The sequence below is a fragment of the Cervus elaphus genome, chromosome 1 (assembly GCF_910594005.1).
Source record: "Cervus elaphus chromosome 1, mCerEla1.1, whole genome shotgun sequence".
NCBI lineage: Eukaryota > Metazoa > Chordata > Mammalia > Artiodactyla > Cervidae > Cervus > Cervus elaphus.
This window is the reverse complement of record NC_057815.1, coordinates 94,304,005-94,323,784: the sequence shown is the minus strand read 5'-3', so window position 1 is coordinate 94,323,784 and position 19,780 is coordinate 94,304,005. Positions and strand designations below refer to the sequence as shown.

The 19,780-nt window shown below is 37.2% G+C and overlaps 2 protein-coding genes and 1 pseudogene across 2 annotated transcripts; all 3 read left to right on the top strand.

Moving 5' to 3' along the window:
• Positions 1-588: 588 nt before the first annotated feature.
• LOC122700438 lies at positions 589-1,509 on the top strand (annotated as a pseudogene).
• Positions 1,510-7,601: 6,092 nt separating this feature from the next.
• Positions 7,602-8,534, top strand: LOC122700314 (olfactory receptor 8J3-like). Its single transcript, XM_043913111.1, has one exon. It carries the CDS (start codon positions 7,602-7,604, stop codon positions 8,532-8,534), a length of 933 nt encoding a protein of 310 aa, XP_043769046.1.
• A 5,173-nt stretch (positions 8,535-13,707) lies between these two features.
• LOC122700183 (olfactory receptor 8J3-like) lies at positions 13,708-14,655 on the top strand. The gene has a single exon (XM_043912883.1). It carries the CDS (start codon positions 13,708-13,710, stop codon positions 14,653-14,655), a length of 948 nt encoding a protein of 315 aa, XP_043768818.1.
• Positions 14,656-19,780: the final 5,125 nt, after the last annotated feature.

Genomic DNA, 19,780 nt, shown 5'->3' with positions numbered 1-19,780 from the left:
ATTTGTAATGAAGTGATGGGACCATATGCCATGATCTTAGTTTTCTGAATATTGAGCTTTAAGCCAACTTTTTCACTCTCCTCGTCCACTTTCATCAAGAGGCTCTTTAGTTCTTCTTCACTTTCTGCCATAAGGGTGGTGTCCTCTGCATACCTGAGGTGATTGATCCGTCTCCCGGCCAACTTGATTCCAGCTTGTGCTTCCTGCAGAACACCCGAAGCACACAATTACTCAGGAGTTTCTTACACTCAGCACAGAAGATATCGATATGATGCCATGATATGAATCATGGATTTAAATATTTTGAAGCTAATAAGATATCCATAACTTAATAAAATTCATTGGATTGGATCTTTGGAATATTCATAATGTTGGATCAGCTATTCAATTTGCCACACTCAAATATTCTCTTTAATTGATGATTTCAAATTTGATTTAATAGACCTAGAAACATGAGTTCAATAAATTCTTCAAGGAAATCTCATCCAAGGGGTGCTTTTGCCATCTATTGACAGTCCTAGAAAATAATTCCTTAATTTCTAACCAAGTCTTTTTTTCTTCCATATAGATGACTTTCCAAACTCATACATGGCTAATGGAAATTTCACCAGAGTCACTGAGTTTATTCTCACAGGAGTCTCAGAACGTACAGACCTCCAGATCCCACTCTTCTTTGTCTTCCTGGTCATCTATGGACTGACTGTGACAGGCAACCTAAGCATCATCACCCTCACCAGTGTGGACTCTCGACTTCAGACCCCCATGTATTTCTTCCTCAGGCACTTGGCCATCATCAATCTTGGCAATTCAACTGACATTGCTCCTAAAATGCTGATCAACTTTTTAGTTAAAAAAACATACCACCTCCTACTATGAATGTGCCGCCCAACTAGGAGGGTTCTTGGTTTTCATTGTAGCCGAAATTTTCATTTTAGCAGTGATGGCCTATGACCGCTATGTGGCCATTTGTAACCCCCTGCTCTACATGGCGGTGGTGTCTCGACAGGTCTGCTTTCTGCTAGTTTCCCTCACATACCTCTATAGCTTTTCCACAGCTATTGTAGTTTCATGTTATTTTCTATGTCTTATTGTTCTTGCAATGTAATCAATCATTTTTACTGTGACACTGTCCCTCTGATAGCTTTGTCTTGCTCTGATACTTCATTACCAGAAACAGTAGTATTCGTATCTGCATCTACAAACTTGACGTTTTCCATAACTGTAGTTGTAGCATCTTATTTCAACATCATTTTGTCCATTCTAAGGATACGTTCATCAGAAGGAAGGAAAAGAGCCTTCTCCACATGCGCTTCACATATGACCGCTGTGTCAGTCTTCTATGGAACTCTGCTTTTTATGTATTTGCAGCCTCGAAATAACCACTCACTGGATATTGACAAAATGGCCTCCGTGTTTTATACACTGGTGATTCCCATGCTGAACCCCGTGATCTACAGCCTGAGGAACAAGGACGTGAAGGCTGCCTTGAGGAAATTTCTGACCAATTAGTAATGTAGTGTTAGAACTCTATAGGTCACTGAAGAGATGGTTAAGATAGGCTGCCACTTTGTGGAATATAGTCTGAACAACATTAGAAGCTAAAGGAATGGATGATTTTCCCATTTTGCAATTTCTGTTTTGAGAAAAGGTTCTAGTCCACACCTTTCAAACAGAACTCTTGAATTCAAGCCCTTTTTTCTAATCTAGAAAGTGAAACATTTGAGACAACAGCCACAGAAATTTTGGGGATGAATTGGAAAAAGAGCTAGTGAAAGTCAGATTCATATTATTTGTACAAAATCTGTGCAATTTACTGGTCTCGAGGCACATAGGTGTGGAGATTTCAGTATCCCAGGAAAGATTGTGTGTGTGTGTGTGTGTGTGTGTGTGTGTGTGTGCTCAGTCATGTCTGACACTTTGAGACCCCATGGACTGCAACCTGCCAGGCTCCTCTGTCCAGTGAATTTTCCAGGCAAGAATATTTAAATGGGTTACCATTTCTTCCTCCAGGAGATCTTCCTGACCCAGGGATAAAAACCCACGTCTCCTGTGTCTCCTGCAGGTGGATTCTTTACCACTGAACCACCCGGGAATCCCAGAGAAGGCTAAATGTACAAAGAAATATTTATGTAACCACTCATGAGACAGAGTTTGTAGTTTGAGACACCTTGTTAATTTCTTCTAAAATAAAAAAAAAAAAAGAACAAATAAAATCAACTCTCTTAAGATTATAACAATATTTAGAAGTCTTCACAGTACGATGTCCCCATGTCTAACACAGACTCCAAGACCTCTGAACATCAGTGTTTTCAAGAAAATGAGTGTAATCCTCGAAGTGACAACAGAGAGTGATTCCGTGTTCTCCTGCTCGCTTCTCAGTCTTCAGTGTCAGTCTGTGCTCCTTAGGTTGGGATTTTTTCAGCTTTATGTCCTCTCCTATCCACTTCGTCTTCTTCATCCCAATCTGTTTTGTACACATGGAACTGTTTGGTGGGAGAGACTGTTCTGCCCTCTTTAGTGGTAGCAAAACTCTTCTTTGTAAAACTGCAAGTCGTGGGTCAAAGCGCTAAACAGAAAAATAGAAAAAAAAATAAAACTTCTCAAATTAAATTTGAAAAAGTAATTTTATCTATCACACTTATAAAAATTCTAAAAATCAACCAAAAGAAAAATCTCAATTAAAATGAACAAAATTTAGACATTTAAGATGGAGATATATGAATGAACAACAAGTATATAGAAAAGTATTCAGTATTATTAATCATCAAGTAAATGAAATACAAACTCACAATACTATTTTTTCTCCCAGTTTCAATTTATAAATCTTTTTTTTTTTTTTTTTTTTAATTTTGACTTCAAATATTGGCAAGTATGTGGGGATAGTATGGATTCTCTTACATGGTTTTAAGTAATGAAAATGCAACAGTTAGTTTAGAAATATGCAGTTTGTTATGAAGTTAAATATATAGTTATCTATGTTCCAGTAATTTCCCTCATAGATCTATTACTAGGGAAATAAATACATCTATACACATGCATGCTAAGTCACTTTAGTTGCACCCAAGTCTTTGTGACACTATGGACTCCTCTCTTCATTGAATTCTCCAGGGAAGAATACTGGAGCGGGTTGCATGCCCTCTTCCAGAGGATCTTTCCAACCCAGGGATGGAAACTGCATCTCATCTCTTATGTTTCTTTCATTGGCAGGCAAGTTCTTTATCCCCTGGGAAGCCCCACATATATGCACATACACAGTTATACAGGAGTGTTAACACTAGACTTATTACAACAAGCCAAAATTCAAATACCCTTCAACAAGAGGATGGTTAAAGGTGGGATATACGCACATAGTCAATTATTGAACCTAGGTCTCCCGCATTGCAGGCGGATTCTCTACCATCTGAGCCACCACGGAAGCCCCTTGTATAAATGCAGCACAGATAAATTTCAATATTGCTTCCCTGATGGCTCAGAGGTTAAAGCGTCTGCCTGCATTGCGGGAGACCTGGGTTCGATCCCTGGGTCGGGAAGATCCCCTGGAGAAGGAAATGGCAACCCACTCTAGTAATCTTGGCTGGAGAATCCCATGGACAGAGGAGCCTGGCAGGCTACAGTCCATGGGGTCGCAAAGAGTCAGACATGACCGAGCGACTTCAGTTTCAGTTTATGCTGAGTGAAAGACTGCTTATTTGAGACTGTTTATTGTGTGATTCCACTTATATGAAATTCAGAAACAGGGAAGATAAGCTTATAGCTGCAGTAAGTGGAAGTTGGAGGATGTTGTTCAGCATTATAATGGGGATAGCCTAGGGTGTAGGGATATTTTGGGGGCATTTAAAATATCAGGGATCATTTTTGGTGTTGATAATGTTCTATATCTTGATTTAGGTATTAGGAACAAATGGCACATTTACTAAAACATACCCGTTTTTACATTTTAGATCCATCTTTAACTATATATGAATTCCCCTCAATTCTACATGAGGAAGTAATAGAGGAAGAGAGCATGGGTAAATGTTATGAGAGGGAATATATTATCTTCTGTTATATTTTAATGTCTATGAAGTTATGCTGAACATTATGCAAGAATGATGAGATAGCTCAGAAAACACTACCAGTTAGACTATTATTATTGTAACACATTGCACTGCAAGAATTATGTGTTTGTCATATTAAAAGTCAATGTATGTATATCACTCAAAGATGAGGTTTTAATTTCAAATCTTCTAGTTACCAATTACATGTTTTTGATCAAATGATAGAGTTTGTCTTAGATTTGTGTCCTCTGAATATGGAGATAGTAATATCTGTACCATATAGGTCAAATGATATATGTTTAATCCAGGGCCTACTACTTATTTTACTGCAAAAAGAAAAAAAAAACAAAAAACAAAAAAACTCTATGCAGTGATGATGATTCATTTACAATTTTATCATGACTTTTCAAACTGTTCCAGTTTTGCTGAAATAAAACTCATACAGTAATGCTTTTAATGTTATTTAAATCACTGACTCTGTGAATAAGTACTTTATGGCATGTAGGTCTCCATGGAACTCTACAGATCATTTATGCTGCTTTCTTCTTTTCCTTAAATTATCCTTTACAATTTCTCCGCTAGAGAATATGCAAAATATCCTGGAGAATTAGCAGGCACCACAGGCAATTTCTTTTTTAAATCTCTCAGATGATTTAAATTCCTTGCTACTTCCTCAGGGACATTACAAAGAAAGAGGAAAGCATATATTCTCCCTACCCAAAGAAATATCAAGAGAACATAAGAGCAGAAAACCCAGTTCTTCATAAAGGTGAGCATATAAAAAATATTGATTTTGATAACAACTCGGGTGTTGGTAATTTCCCTTGATTCTTAGATTCTGACTAAGGACACTTTGAAGGTCACTGACTGCTTATTCTTTACACCACAAAAATTTCATTATTTCCTTTGCTAAATGGTTTCCCTGGAATAAGATGATAGTTTGAAAGGCATTAATCATATGACTTGACTATATGTCATATATTGTTTGATTTGTGAAAGTCAAAGTGGTATCTCGATATTACAAGTGAAGAAGAAGTTACAGGTACCTTAAAATAATCATCACCAATTTAATCTAAGAGAATCCATTTATGTTAGGATTTCCAGATAAAATACAGGAAATTTAAATTTAAATTTCATATCAATAGCAAATACTTTTTAGTATTTATTTAATATAATATTTGTTTTTTATAAATATACCCAATGTAATATTTGAAAAATAATAATTTAAACTATGTATTATTCATGAAAAATTGTACATACATAAAATAATTTTATTTATATTAAAATTGACTCTGAAGTGAATTGAAGTGAAAGTTGTTCAGTCATGTCCAACTCTTTGTGACCCCATGGACTATACAGTCCATGGAGTTCTTCAGGACAGAATATTGTGGGTATAACAGAGTGGGTAGCTGTTCCCTTCTCCAGGGATCTTCCCAACCCAGGGATTGAACCCAAGTCTCCCACATTGCAGGGGAATTCTCTACCACTGAACCACCAGGGAAGCCCCAAAATAATTGTAATGTATGGATATGCATATTCTTCAGTATGAAAATAACTCCCATGCATAAACTTCGATAATTTTTACTTGTTTGTTTTTCTTGCTGGTTTCTTAGCACTTGTTTGTTTGTTTTTCAGAAAAGATTTTACAAACTTAGTGATTATACTGGTCAAAAAGTATAATGATTTGTTAAGAGTTATGAGAAAGTCATGAAACCCACAGAACTCCTCACGGCTATCACCAAGACTGAAGGGTGAAAAATCAGTCTTCCCACTGCATACTTTTTGTATTCTGTCTACTCTAAATATTAGTCCTCAATGGAAGCATATAAAATGTTGCACTAGGATATTAAAAAATGACTAGAGATATTTTTTTCCCAAATAATAAGAATAGGAAGGGTATCCCTATCTATTTAAGATACTGAAGCAGTTTTTTTGGATAAATAACCAGAAGTTGTAAGTTGAATCACATGGGGAATTGCTAATCAACAAATACAGTTTCATTTACATAAGATTGAATAAGACATAGAGATCCACTCTATAATATAGTAACTCTAATTAACAATACTGTACAGTTGACCCATTAATCATTTAATGGGGCAGGTCACATGCTATATATTCTTAAAGCAGAAAATTAAAATCAAAATTAAAAAAGAATGGGCAAGGTAAAAGAACCTGGAATTTCAGAAAGAGATAATTACTGACACTGAAAATGGAGATACCATCAGTAAGCGTTAGAATAATCCTAGCACAGCTGAAGACTTCAGAGTTGTAAGACTGATACTAGTAATCTGAACCCCTTTGCTTAATCCAATGTGTCTCTCTTTGTACAATGAAACCCATGACAACAGACGAGGCAACACCTGGTCCTTATCTGTGCGTGAGGAAGGAGCCTGAAAGCGGAGTGGGACTCAGTAGAGAAACAGCCATTTCCTTCTCCAGGGGATCTTCCAGGGGTCGAAACTGGGTCTCCTGCATTGCACGCAGATTCTTTACCACCTGGGCCACCACAGAAGCCTAGAGAAGCAGCAGAAAATACTATCTGGGAAAGAGGATTAGAACTGGCTCAGCAACCTTCACTATTGCCTTTCTTTCTCAACACCACTCCTTGGATTGGACTAGATTCCTGGTTTGATAAATCAGAACCTCTGCAGAGAAAATAACAGCTAAGAATAAAAGGTTTACATTCTAGGTTGTGTGCTCTTAGTTCAACTGGTACTTTTGAATGTCAGTAGGGAAACAGAAAGATTGAGATGAAAATTTAGAGTTCAAAAAGCCTGGTCCAATGTGATATGAATAGAAAAAATGATATGTATCTGATTGTGGAATGCATTGAAACCAAGACTAAAGCTTTTATAAATTATTCTAAAAATATCTCAGACTACATGCTACCTAAAAGTTTTAATGACTATTATCTGCCTATCAGCTAATGTGAATCACAACGTGGAGACCAGAAGGATATAATAGTCTATGACAGTGTTAATACAAGCTTGATCTCAGGAGGTAGGTGAGGGGATGCTTAGGATGGAAAATATCATGAAAATTGGCAAAAAAAAAAAAAAAAAAAAAAACAATGTGGAACTCTGACAGAGAAAATTAGAGGATGGATACAATGTGCTTTACAATGGTTGCTTTTTAACATTTTATTTTTTCCATTTAGGAAAACTATATGGGCGTCCCTCAAAGCTCAGTCGGTAGAGAATCTGCCTGCAATGCAGGAGACCTGGGTTCAGTTCCTCGGTTGGGAAAATCCCCTGGAGAAGGAAATGGCAATCCACTCCAGTGTTCTTGCCTGGAAAATCCCATGGACAGAGAAGCCTGGGGGGTTACAGTCCACGGGGTCGCAAGAGTCAGACACAACTTAGTGACTAAATCACCACATAAGCTGGAGTATACTAGATTTCAGCATAAGTAGAGGAGCTGATGTAGTTTGGAAACATGATTTCAGGAAACCCCACCCCAAGAATTGTCCTTGTCATCTAATGGCAATCTAAGAAAATAATTACTTGGAAGTTTGTAACCACATTTTCTTTTCTTCCCCAAATAGATTAATTTCCAAACACTTATATGGCTCATGGAAATTTCACCCGAGTCACTGAGTTTATTCTCACAGGAGTCTCAGAACGTACAGACCTCCAGATCCCACTCTTCTTTGTCTTCCTGGTCATCTATGGACTGACCGTGACAGGCAACCTAAGCATCATCACCCTCACCAGTGTGGACTCTCGACTTCAGACCCCCATGTATTTCTTCCTCAGGCACTTGGCCATCATCAATCTTGGCAATTCAACTGTCATTGCTCCTAAAATGCTGATCAACTTCTTAGTAAAGAGACACACCACCTCCTACTATGAATGTGCCATTCAGCTAGGAGGGTTCTTGGTTTTCATCGTAGCTGAAATTTTCATTTTAGCAGTGATGGCCTATGACCGCTATGTGGCCATTTGTAACCCCCTGCTCTACATGGCGGTGGTGTCTCGACAGGTCTGCTTTCTGCTAGTTTCCCTCACATACCTCTATAGCTTTTCCACATCAGTTGTGACTTCCTTTTCTGTATTCTCAATGGCTTACTGCTCTCTCAATGTGATCAATCACTTTTACTGTGACATTGTCCCACTCTTAGCCCTGTCCTGCTCTGATACGTCCTTCCCGGAAACAGTAGTGTTCGTGTCTGCATCTACAAACTTGATGTTTTCCATAACTGTAGTTGTAGCATCTTACTTCAACATCATTTTGTCCATTCTAAGGATACGTTCATCAGAAGGAAGGAAAAGAGCCTTCTCCACATGCGCTTCGCATATGACCGCTGTGTCAGTCTTCTATGGAACTCTGCTTTTCATGTATTTACAGCCTCGAAATAACCATTCATTAGAAACTGATAAAATGGCTTCAGTGTTTTATACGCTGGTGATTCCCATGCTGAACCCCATGATCTACAGCCTGAGGAACAAGGACGTGAAGGCTGCCTTGAAGAGATTTCTGACAAATTCCTGTTGTTGATGTCTTTTTGAACTCTACACGTCAATGAAGAGATGCTTAAGATAGGCTGCCATTGTGTGGAGGAGATTCTTACAGCATTAGAAGCCAAAGGAGTGGGTTATTTTCTCATTTTGCGATTTTTCTTTTGAGGAAAGTTCCTAGTTTGCACCATTCAAATAGAAATCTTGAATACAACCCAGGTTTTCTGATCTAAATAATAAAAATGTTTGAGTCAATAGTCACAGAATTTGGGGGCTAAACTGAAGGGGAAAAAAGAGCCAATGAAAGTCAGATCCTTATTCTTTGTATGAATTTTCCAGTTCACTTATCCTGATGCATGTGGCTGTGGGGGACAATTCTAGTACCCCAGACAAGGCTAAAATATGAACTAGTATTTATGAAATCACCCATGAGGTAGAGTCTGTAGTTTAACACAAACCTTGTTAATTCTGAAAAAGAAAAAGAACAAATAAAATCAACTCACTTAAGAAGATGACAATATTCAGATATATTCAGAGCAGAGTGTCACCATGTCCAAAATAGACTCCAGATTTCCTAACACACCAATATATTTAATGCAACAAAATTAGAGTAATGTTTGAAGTGATACGGTTTCCCTGGTGGCTCAGATGTTAAAGAATCTGCCTGCATGTGAGAGATCTGAGTTTGATTCCTGGGTTGGAAAGATCCCCTGGAGGAGGGCAGAGCAATCGACTCCAGTTTTCTTGGGGCTTCCCTGGTGTCTCAGAGGATAAAGCGTCTGCCTACATTGCGGGAGACCTGGGTTCGATCTCTGGGTCGGGAAGATGCCCTGGAGAAGGAAATGGAAACCCACTCCAGTCCTCTTGCCTGGAGAATCCCATGGACGGAGGAGCCTCTTGGGCATTAGTCCACGGGGTCGCAAAGAGTCGGACACGACTGAGCGACTTCACTTTCTTTTCTTTCTTTCTTTTGAAGTGATAACAGAGAGAGATTTTCAGTTTTCCTGCTTCCTTTCCTGTCTTCAGAATGTTCCTCTACGTGCCTCAGCTTGCAGTTTTATCAGTTTTATGGCCTCTGCTACCCACTTCATCTCCTGTCTCCTGTATCCCAAACTGCTTTGTTTGGAACTTTTTGGCGGGAGAGGGTTTTCTGCCCTTCCTGCTGGTCGCACAACTCTGCTTTGTATCACTGTAGCAACTTGAGACAGAACTTAACAGAAACATCAGAAACAAGAGAGTCTAGGGGAAAAAAAAAAATCTGAAAAAGTAGTTTTATCTAGCAAAGTATTCAAACAATCAATAAAAAGAAGAAAACAATTAAAATGGGCAAATTTTAGAACTGTAAGATGTGGGTATATGAATAGCAAAGTACATAGAAAAGTGTCCACTTTCACTAGCTACCAAGTAAATGAAAATTCAACTCACAATGAGATTATTTTATCCCAATTCCATTTATAAGTTATTTTTAAAATGTTTGCATCAAATATTGCCAAGGAGATGGGGCAAATCGAATCCCCACACATGGCTTTTGGTGATGTAAAATGTTACCATAAGTTCAGAAAGTTAGGTTCTTATAAAGTTAAAAATGCAGCTGCTTATGTAACAGTAATTGCCTCTTAGATCTATAACTAGTAAAAATAATACATATATACACACATATGCTTTTATAAGGGTGTTTATACAAGATATTTTATAATAAACCCAAACTCAAATATCTATTGGTAGGAGAACTAGTAAGATGGGATATATGTATGCAGAGGACTGTTATGCATCCATATAAACTCAGCACAGCTGAATTTCAAAATAATTGAGCTGAGTGCAAGATAGAGCTAAGAATATTTATTGTGTGGTTTCATTTATGTGAAATTCAGAAACAGGGAAAATGAGAGTAGGGATAGAAACCAGACCAGCATTTGCTCTAGGTGAGAGCGTGCTGTTTGGGAAGTTAAGGTCAGAGGGAAATTGCCTTTATGATGGGAGGAGACAAGAAGCAGGGGTTATAAAGTATCAGGGAAATGTCTGTGGTGTTGAAATGTATTAGGTATTAGGAACAAATGGCACATTTTCCAAACTTACCCATCTGTACAATTTAACGCCATCTTTTACTGTATGCAAATTTTCCTCAATTCTAAAGCAAAAGGAATTCATAGAAGAAGAGAACATAGGTTAAACATTATGAGAGGGAATGTATTTCCTTATACTAGATTTTATCTTCTATGAGGCTATGTGAACATTATGCAAAAGTGGTAAATCTCAGCTCAGGAAACACTATGGTTTAGACCACTATTATTGCAACACATTGCATTACAATAATTGTTATGTGTTTGTCATATGAAAAGAAAATGCATATATATCACTCATTTAAAGACAAGGCTTTAATTTCAAATCTTCTAGTCATCAATTACACACCTTTGGTCAAATCACATGGTTTATCTGAGTGCAGCGTCCTCTGAACCTGGGAATAGTAATATCCTCCTCGTATAGGTTAAATGGTATATTTTTAATGCAGCACCCATGACATATATTTACTGGAATAATAAATAGAAAAAAATATATGCAATGGTAGTGATTAATTTGCAATTTTATCATGACTATTGAAACTTCCAATTTTGCAGCAATAAAGCACTTTAGTCTTTTTCATTGTTATTCTGACCATTGACTCTGTGTCAGTAATTGAGTATTTTTGTGTCATGCGGGTCTCCATGGAACTGTAAAGATCATTATGCTGTTTTCTTCCTTTCTTTAAATTATTCCTTACAACTTTTCACTAGAGAATAGGCAGGATATCCTGGAGGATAGGCAGGCACCCAGGCAATCATTTTTAAATCTCTCAGAAGATTTAAGTAAAATCATTTGAATAAGTCACATGCTATTGATACTTCCTCAGGAAACATCACAAAGAGAGAGGAAAAGCATAAATTCTCTCTACTCAAAGCAAAGTCAGAGAAATATGAAAAGAGAAAATCCAATTTTTCATTAACGTGAGTAGACAGAAATTGTTGATTTTGATTATCACCTTGACATTGGTAATTTCCTTTGTTTCTTAGATTCTGACTATGAACACTTTTATGGACACTGACAGATATTCTTTAACCACAAAAATTCCATTATTATTATTTTTTGTTGTTGTTAACTTGTTTCCCTGGAATACTGTGGTAGTGTCAGGGCATTACCTATGAACCGACTAGATGTCATATATCTATTTTATTTATGAAAGCTGAAAGTTAGATTTGGGTATTATAAGTGCAGAGGGAGTTAGATATATCTGAAAAAAGCATGAGAAATCTAATCTATTAAAATCCAGTAAGGTTAGAATGTCCAGATAAAATATAAGATGTTCAGTTGCATTTAAATTTCAGATCAATGACAAATACTTTTTAGTGCCTGTCTCATATAATATTTGAATTTTCTATAAATATATCCAATGCAATATTTGAAAAAATACTTTAAGATAGGTATTACCCATGAAACATTTTATAAACTGAAAATAATCTTAATATAAGGATATTCTTCTATATGAGAATCAATTCCCACACATGAACTTGGAGAATTTTTAGTTGTTTGTTTTCCCTAACGGTTGCTTGCTACTTGGTTTTGTTGTTGTTGTTGTTTTCAGGTAAGACTTTACTAACTGATTGAGTAAACTAGTAAATGCATAGAATACTTTTTTAAGAGTTAAGGAGAAAGCCATGGACCTCAAGTAGTTCCTAACTGTTATCACCAGGTCCGAAGATTGAAATATCAGTTACATCTTTGCATACTTTTTGTATCCTGTGTGCTCTAATGGTTGGCCCTAAATAGAAGCATATAAATGTTGCATCAGAATGGTCAAAAGTGACCAAAGATATCCTTTGCAAAATAAGAAGAATGGGCAGAGTATCACTATCTCTTTAAGATCCTTATAGCAATTCTTTTTGATAAGTACCCAGAAGTTGTAAGTTGGACCATATGAAGAACTGCTAATCAACAGATATCAAATTTCAGTAATGGAAGATGAATAAGTTCTAGAGAGGAGCAGCATTGTGCCTATAATTAAGAATGCTAGTCTATTCAACCATAAATCTTTTAATGGAACAGATCTCATGTTATATATTCTTAAGGAGAAAATATGAATGGGTAGGGTAAAATAATCTGGAAATTTAAAAGAAAATAATAAAAGACACCAAAAGTGAAGATACACTCAATAAATGTTAGACTAATCCTTAGCAGAACTGAAGACTTCAAAATGGTGATTGGTAGCAGATGTTTGAATTCCTTTGCCTAATTCAGCGTGTCTCACATTCTACAAGAAAACCCATGAAAGCAGATCAGGCAACACTTGGTTCTTCTCTGTGAGAGAGGAAAGGGCCTGAAACCTGAATGGGACACAGTAGAGAAACAGCAGACAATGTCATCTAGGAAAAAGCAATAGAACTGGCTCCACAAAGTGCAGTATTGCCTTCCATCCTTAAACCCATTTTTGGATCAGACTAGTTTCTTGGTTTAGCAGGACAGAAACTCTGTAGTATCTTAATAAGAAAATAGAACCTAGGAAGAAATGTTTATTTTTTAGGTTGTTGTTAGTTCAACTGGTAATTTTGAATATCAGCAGGGACACAGAGGGCAAGAGGAAGAAAAAAAAAAATGTTGGGCTGAGTGTATGCTGAGTGAGGTGACGTTAAAGTAGAAAGGTGATGCAGACCTGAATGTGGAATGCATTGAATATGAGGCTAAATCTTTTTTTTTTTTTCAATTATTCTAAAAAATATATCACAGATTACAAATTTGACTACTAAAAAAGTATTAGAGACTGTTATTTGTCTATCAGCCAAAGACATGGAGATCAAAATGATATAGTCATCAATGACAGTGTTAATGAAAGCTTGACCTAAGGAAGTAGGAGTGTGTAGAATGGCAAAGTATTATTGAAACTGGTAAATAATAAAACGTGGAATTTTGAAAGAGAAATTTAGAGGATGGATATAATATTACTGATTTAAAGTGGTTCAATTAATTTTTTTTTTTTTTTTGTCATTTAAAAAGTGTATGTAGCCAGCAACACATTAAATTTCAGCAGAATTAGAGGAGCTGGTATAATTTGGAAGCATGATTCTTGGAAATCTCACCCTAGGCATTGCCTGTGCCATCTACTGGCAATCCTAGGAAATACAATTTTTAAAAACTTTAACCATTTCTCCTTTCTTGCTCAAACAGATGACTCTCCAAACTCATACATGGCTAATGGAAATTTCACCCGAGTCACTGAGTTTATTCTCACAGGAGTCTCAGAACGTCCAGACCTCCAGATCCCACTCTTCTTTGTCTTCCTGGTCATCTACGGACTGACCGTGACAGGCAACCTAAGCATCATCACCCTCACCAGTGTGGACCCTCGACTTCAGACCCCCATGTATTTCTTCCTCAGGCACTTGGCCATCATCAATCTTGGCAATTCAACTGTCATTGCTCCTAAAATGCTGATCAACTTCTTAGTAAAGAAACACACCACCTCTTTCTATGAGTGTGCCATTCAGCTAGGAGGGTTCTTGGTTTTCATTGTAGCTGAAATTTTCATTTTAGCTGTGATGGCCTATGACCGCTATGTGGCCATTTGTAACCCCTTGCTCTACATGGTGGTGGTGTCTTGGAGGATCTGCTTTCTGCTAGTTTTCCTAACATACCTCTATAGCTTTTCCACAGCTATTGTGGCTTCATTTTCTGTATTCTCTATGACTTATTGCTCTTCCAACATAATCAATCATTTTTACTGTGATATCGTCCCTCTGATAGCATTGTCTTGCTCTGATACTTCCTTTCCAGAAACAGTAGTATTTGTATCTGCATCTACAAATTTGGTGTTTTCCATAATTACCGTTGTAGCATCTTATTTCAACATTGTTCTGTCCATTCTAAGGATACGTTCATCAGAAGGAAGGAAAAGAGCCTTCTCCACATGTGCTTCACATATGACGGCAGTGTCTGTCTTCTATGGAACTCTACTTTTTATGTATTTGCAGCCTCAGACTTACCATTCTATGGGTGCTGATAAAATGGCTTCAGTGTTCTATACACTGGTGATTCCCATGCTGAACCCCATGATCTACAGCCTGAGGAACAAGGACGTGAAGGCTGCCTTAAAGAGATTTCTGATAAATTCATGCTCTTCTTTTAAGCTGATGTAATTTTTAACTCTAAGGTAAATGAGGAGATGGTTAAGAAAGGCACATTGTGTGGAGGAGATTCTGAACAGCATTAGAAGCTAACGGAATGGGTGTTTTTCCCATTTTATTTATTTTGAGGCAAGGCTCTAGTCTGCATCATTCAAATAGAAATATTAAAAATAACTTAGTTTTTTCTGATCTAAAGAACAAAAAGTCAGAATTTGAGACAATAGTCTCAGAAATGTTGGCAATGAATTGCAGAAAGGAAACAATCTATGAAAATGAGATCCTTATTCTTTGTAAAAGCTGTCCAGTTCACTTATCCTGAGCCAAGTTCATTTATTCTACTGAGCCATGTTGGTTACTGGAAGATTTCAGTTGTCCCAGACCAAAAAAAAAAAGAACTAATATTTATGAAATCACCCATGAGACAGACTGTAGTTTGCCAAAAACCTTGTTAATTTCCTGCTCTAGTTAAAAACGAACAAATAAATCAACCCTCTTAAGAAGAAGATAACAATATTCACATGTCTTCACAGCACAATATAACCATACTCGAGACAGATTCGAAGTTCCCAACAAACCAATATAGTCAATACAAGAAAATTAGAGTAACCCTTGAAGTGACAGCAGAGAGCGGCTCTCAGTTCTCCTGCTCCCTTCTCAGCCTTCAGACCTTCAGAGTGTTAGTCTGTACCTTGGTTTGGGACTTTTTCAACTTCATGTCCTCTTCTACCCACTTCATCTCCTGGGTTCCAATCTGTTTTGTGCTTATGAACTTTTTCTGGCTTTTTGTTCTCCCTGCTGCTAAGTCACTTTAGTCGTGTCCGACTCTGTGAAATCCTATAGACAGGCAGCCCACCAGGCTCCCCCGTCCCTGGGATTCTCCAGGCAAGAACACTGGAGTGGGTTGCCCTTTCCTTCTCCAATGCATGAAAGTGAAAAGTGAAAGTGAAGTCACTCAGTCATGTCCAACTCTTCACGACCCCATGGACTGCAGCCTACCAGTCCCCTCTGTCCATGGGATTTTCCAGGCAAGAGTACTGGAGTGGGTTGCCATTGCCTTCTCCTTTGCTCTCCCTAGTGATAGCAAAAATCTCTTTGGTAATACAATAAGATATTGGGTCACAGAACGAAACAGAAATATCAAAATATAAAACATCAGGGAGAAAATATGCAAAAATTGTTTTATCTAGTGTGTGGAAACATTCAAAAAATCAAGTAAAAATTAAATGTCAACAGGTAAAATTTAGACAACATAAGATGTAGATTTGAACACAGACTGGTTCCAAATAGGGAAAGGAGTACTGCAAGGCTTTATATTGGCACCCTACTTATTTAACTTACATGCAGAGCACACCGTGAGAAATGCTGGGCTGGATGAAGCACAAGCTGGAATCAAGATCGCTGGGAGAAATATCAGTACTATCAGATATGCAGATGGCACCACCCTTATGGCGGAAAGTGAAGAGGAACTAAAGAATCTCTTGATGAAAGTGAAAAAGGAGAGTGAAAAAGTTAGCTTAAAGCTCAACATTCAGAAAACTAAGATCATGGCATCCGGTCCCATCACTTCATGGCAAATAGATGGGGAAACAGTGGAAACAGTGGCTGACTTTATTTTTCTGGGCTCCAAAATCACTGCAGATAGTGACTGCAGCCATGAAATTAAAATATGCTTGCTCCTTGGATTGAACCCAGATCTCCCACATTGCAGGCAGATTCTTTACTGTCTGAGCCACCAGGGGATAAGATTATCTTATCCCAATGTCCATTTATATATGTGTGTGTATTAATTTTTACGTCAAATATTGGCAAGAACATGGTGAGAATGAAATTCCCATTCACGGCTTTTGCCAATGTAAAATACTACAGTAAGTTTGGTTATCTTGAAGTTTCTTGTAAAGTTAATTATACAGTGACCTACGTCCTAGTTATTCTAAGACCCCTAACTAAGAGAAAGTAATGTATATATACTCACATATTCATTTACATAGGACTGTTTATACCAGACATTTTAACAGCACATCACAAACACAATATCCATCAATATTTGAAGAGCTGTGGTACACACATGCAGTGGGATGTCATATAGTTATAAAATCACGCATGGGTAAATTTCAAAAGCACTATGCTGAGTGAAAGATACCAGACTGAGATTATTTATTGTGTGATTCCACTTACATGGAATTCGAAAACAGGATAATAAGTTTAGGGATAGAAAACAAAGTGGTATTGCTAGAGTTGGGAGAATGTTCGTGGAGTTAAATGAGGGAAGTTTCCATCATTCCAGGAGGGGTGAAGGGTGTGAAAGGTTGTTGCTGAAAGATAAGACGATGGATTCTTGGCCTCTGGAGGAGAGAAGACGAATTCAATCCGGGGCCAGAGACAAGGCTGGATCGCTCAGAGCTTTTGTGTAATAAAGTTTTATTAAAGTATAAAGGAGATAGAGGAAGCTTCTGACATAGGCATCAGAAGGGGGCAAAAGAGTACCCCCTCCTAGTCTTCAGCTCTGTGGTATAGAGTCACTCACAGTCTGTTACGGAAAAGAAAGGAATGTCTTAAAGCTCAGAATGGCACCAGATAATCCATCCCTGGCCATAAAACGATTGACCTGAATCTTGTAGAAGGGCAGAATACCAGCAAATAGTTTCATTTACATAGATTAGGGGAACAATACCTGAGTAAGTAGGTTGGGCCATTTGGCGGAACCAACTTGAAGATAGAGTATGGGGTACATTAACATGGCTTAAGACAACATTTCCATAAGAAAAAGAAATGTATTGGTTAACTCAAGGTTTGAGAGTAGTTAGCTTCAGGTGAAACCAGATGTCACGGCAACACAGCATTTTAAGAGAAACCTCCTTTTAAATTTGTATAGAGAAGAAAAAATGTCGCTGGCTTGTTTCTTCCTGCCGCTTAAGAGAGATAAAAATGTCTGGCACTTGCAGCCTCTTTCCTCCATTTGGAGACCCCTGGCCTTCCTGCCTGTTACCCTCTCAGGTGGAGGGGTTATAAAGCATTGGAGAAGTTTCTGTGGTGCTGGAAATACTCTATATCTTGATTTAGGTATTAGGAATGAAGAAGGAATTCATAGGGCCTGGACTCCATCTCAGGCCTGCTGATCGTGCGAGGCCGCCTCTCCAATGGACTCTGAACTCTGTGCTTAGCGCCTGTGGGAATGACAATGGAAGGATAAGACCCCCTCTGGGCAGGGGAATCTTGACGATCACATCCAGGTTACTCATTGCCTAAGAGAAAACAGACACTAATCACCCCTGCCTCTGGACAGTATCTATCAGAATGTAACCACAGGCTTATTGATTATTAACTGTTTGAACACATAACACATGAATGATGGGGTTATTGTGATTGTATTTACCCTTCCTTTGTAAGCCTCAAGGGATTTGGGCTGGTGGGTTTGGACACGTACACATGGGGTATAAAAGATTTTCACAAATGCTGGTTGGGGCCCTTGGCTAAGAGGAGACTCTGCCTTGGGCCCGCCGGTGTAATAAACTGCACTCCACTATCTGCATTGCCCTTCTGAGTGAGTTTGTTTCCCGGAAAGCATGGCCATAACAGGAACAAATGACACATTTTCCAAAACTTACCCATCTATGCAATTTAGATCCATCTTTAACTGTTTATGATTTTTCCTCAATTCTAATACATAAGGATGAGGGTATAGGTAAAATGTTGTGAGAGAGCATGTACTGTCTTATATTAAATTTTACCTTCCATGAGGTTGTACTGAACATTATCCAAGAATGTTGGTGTCTCAGCTCAGGAAGCACTATAGTTTAAACACACACTGCATTTCAATAATTGTTATGGATTTTTCATATTAAAGGTCAGGGTATGTATACCACTCACTTAAATATAAGGCTTTAATTTCATCATGGCTTTGGTCAAATTACATAGTTTATCTGAGCTTGGTTTTCCTCTGTATATTGTTATAGTCCATATTTTTCTCATGTATGTTAAATGATATATTTTCACCTCAGTGCCAACTACATATTTTTTTACTGGAATTATAAATTCAAAAAATGTCATGCAATGATGATGATGATTCATTTTCAATTATATAATGACTTTTGGAACTGTTACAGTTTTGCTGAGTTAAAGCCCAAATACAGTAACATTTTCACTGTTACTATAATCATTGAGCCTGTGTAAATGAATGAACACGTAAAAATGGCTGTAGGTCTCCATGGAACTGTACAGATCATTTTTGTTGTTTTCTTCCTTTCCTTAAACTGCCCCTTACACTTTTTCACTAGGGAATATGCAGAATATCTTGGATAATTAGCAGAAACTACAGACAATTTTTTAATCTCTCAGATGATTTAAACAAAAATATCTCAATAAATACCATGCTACTTCCTCAAGGAACATTAGAAAGAGAAAAGAAAAGCATAAATTCTCCTAACTCTGAGAAAAGTCAGAGAAACTTGAGAGCAGAAAGTGCAATTATTCTTTAAATGTGAGTAGATAAACATTGCTGTTGATTTTGATTATCACCTAATGTTGGTAATTCACCTTAATTCTTAGATTCTGACTAAAGACAATTTTATGGTCACTGACAGATCATTCTTTATGTCATAGGAATTTCATTATTTCCTTTTTTAACTGGTTTCCCTGAAATAGTATGGTATTTAAGGCATTAAAATCCCATGAATTGACTACATGTCCTATATCTATCTGACTTGTGAAAGTTGAAAGCTGCATTTCGATATTGCAAGTGCAGAAGGAGTACACAGATCATCACCAATCTAACTATTAGAATCCAGTAAGGTAAGAATTTGCAGATAAAATACAGGATATTCAGCTACATTTAAATTTCAGGTCAATAACAAATACTTTTTAGTATTTAGCCTCATGCAGCATTTGGCTTTTTTATTAATGTACCCAATTCAATATTTTAAAAAGAATATTTTAAAATATGTGTCACCCATGAACTATTTTATAAATTGAAAATAATTTAATTTAAAGATATGCATGTTATATATAAGAATCAACTCCTATGCATAAATTTGAAGATTTTTATTCATTTGTTTTCTCTACCAGTTGCTAACAACATAGGCCATTTTTTTCTTTTTCTATTTTTTTTTTAGAAAATATTTTACAAATTGAGCAAGTAGCC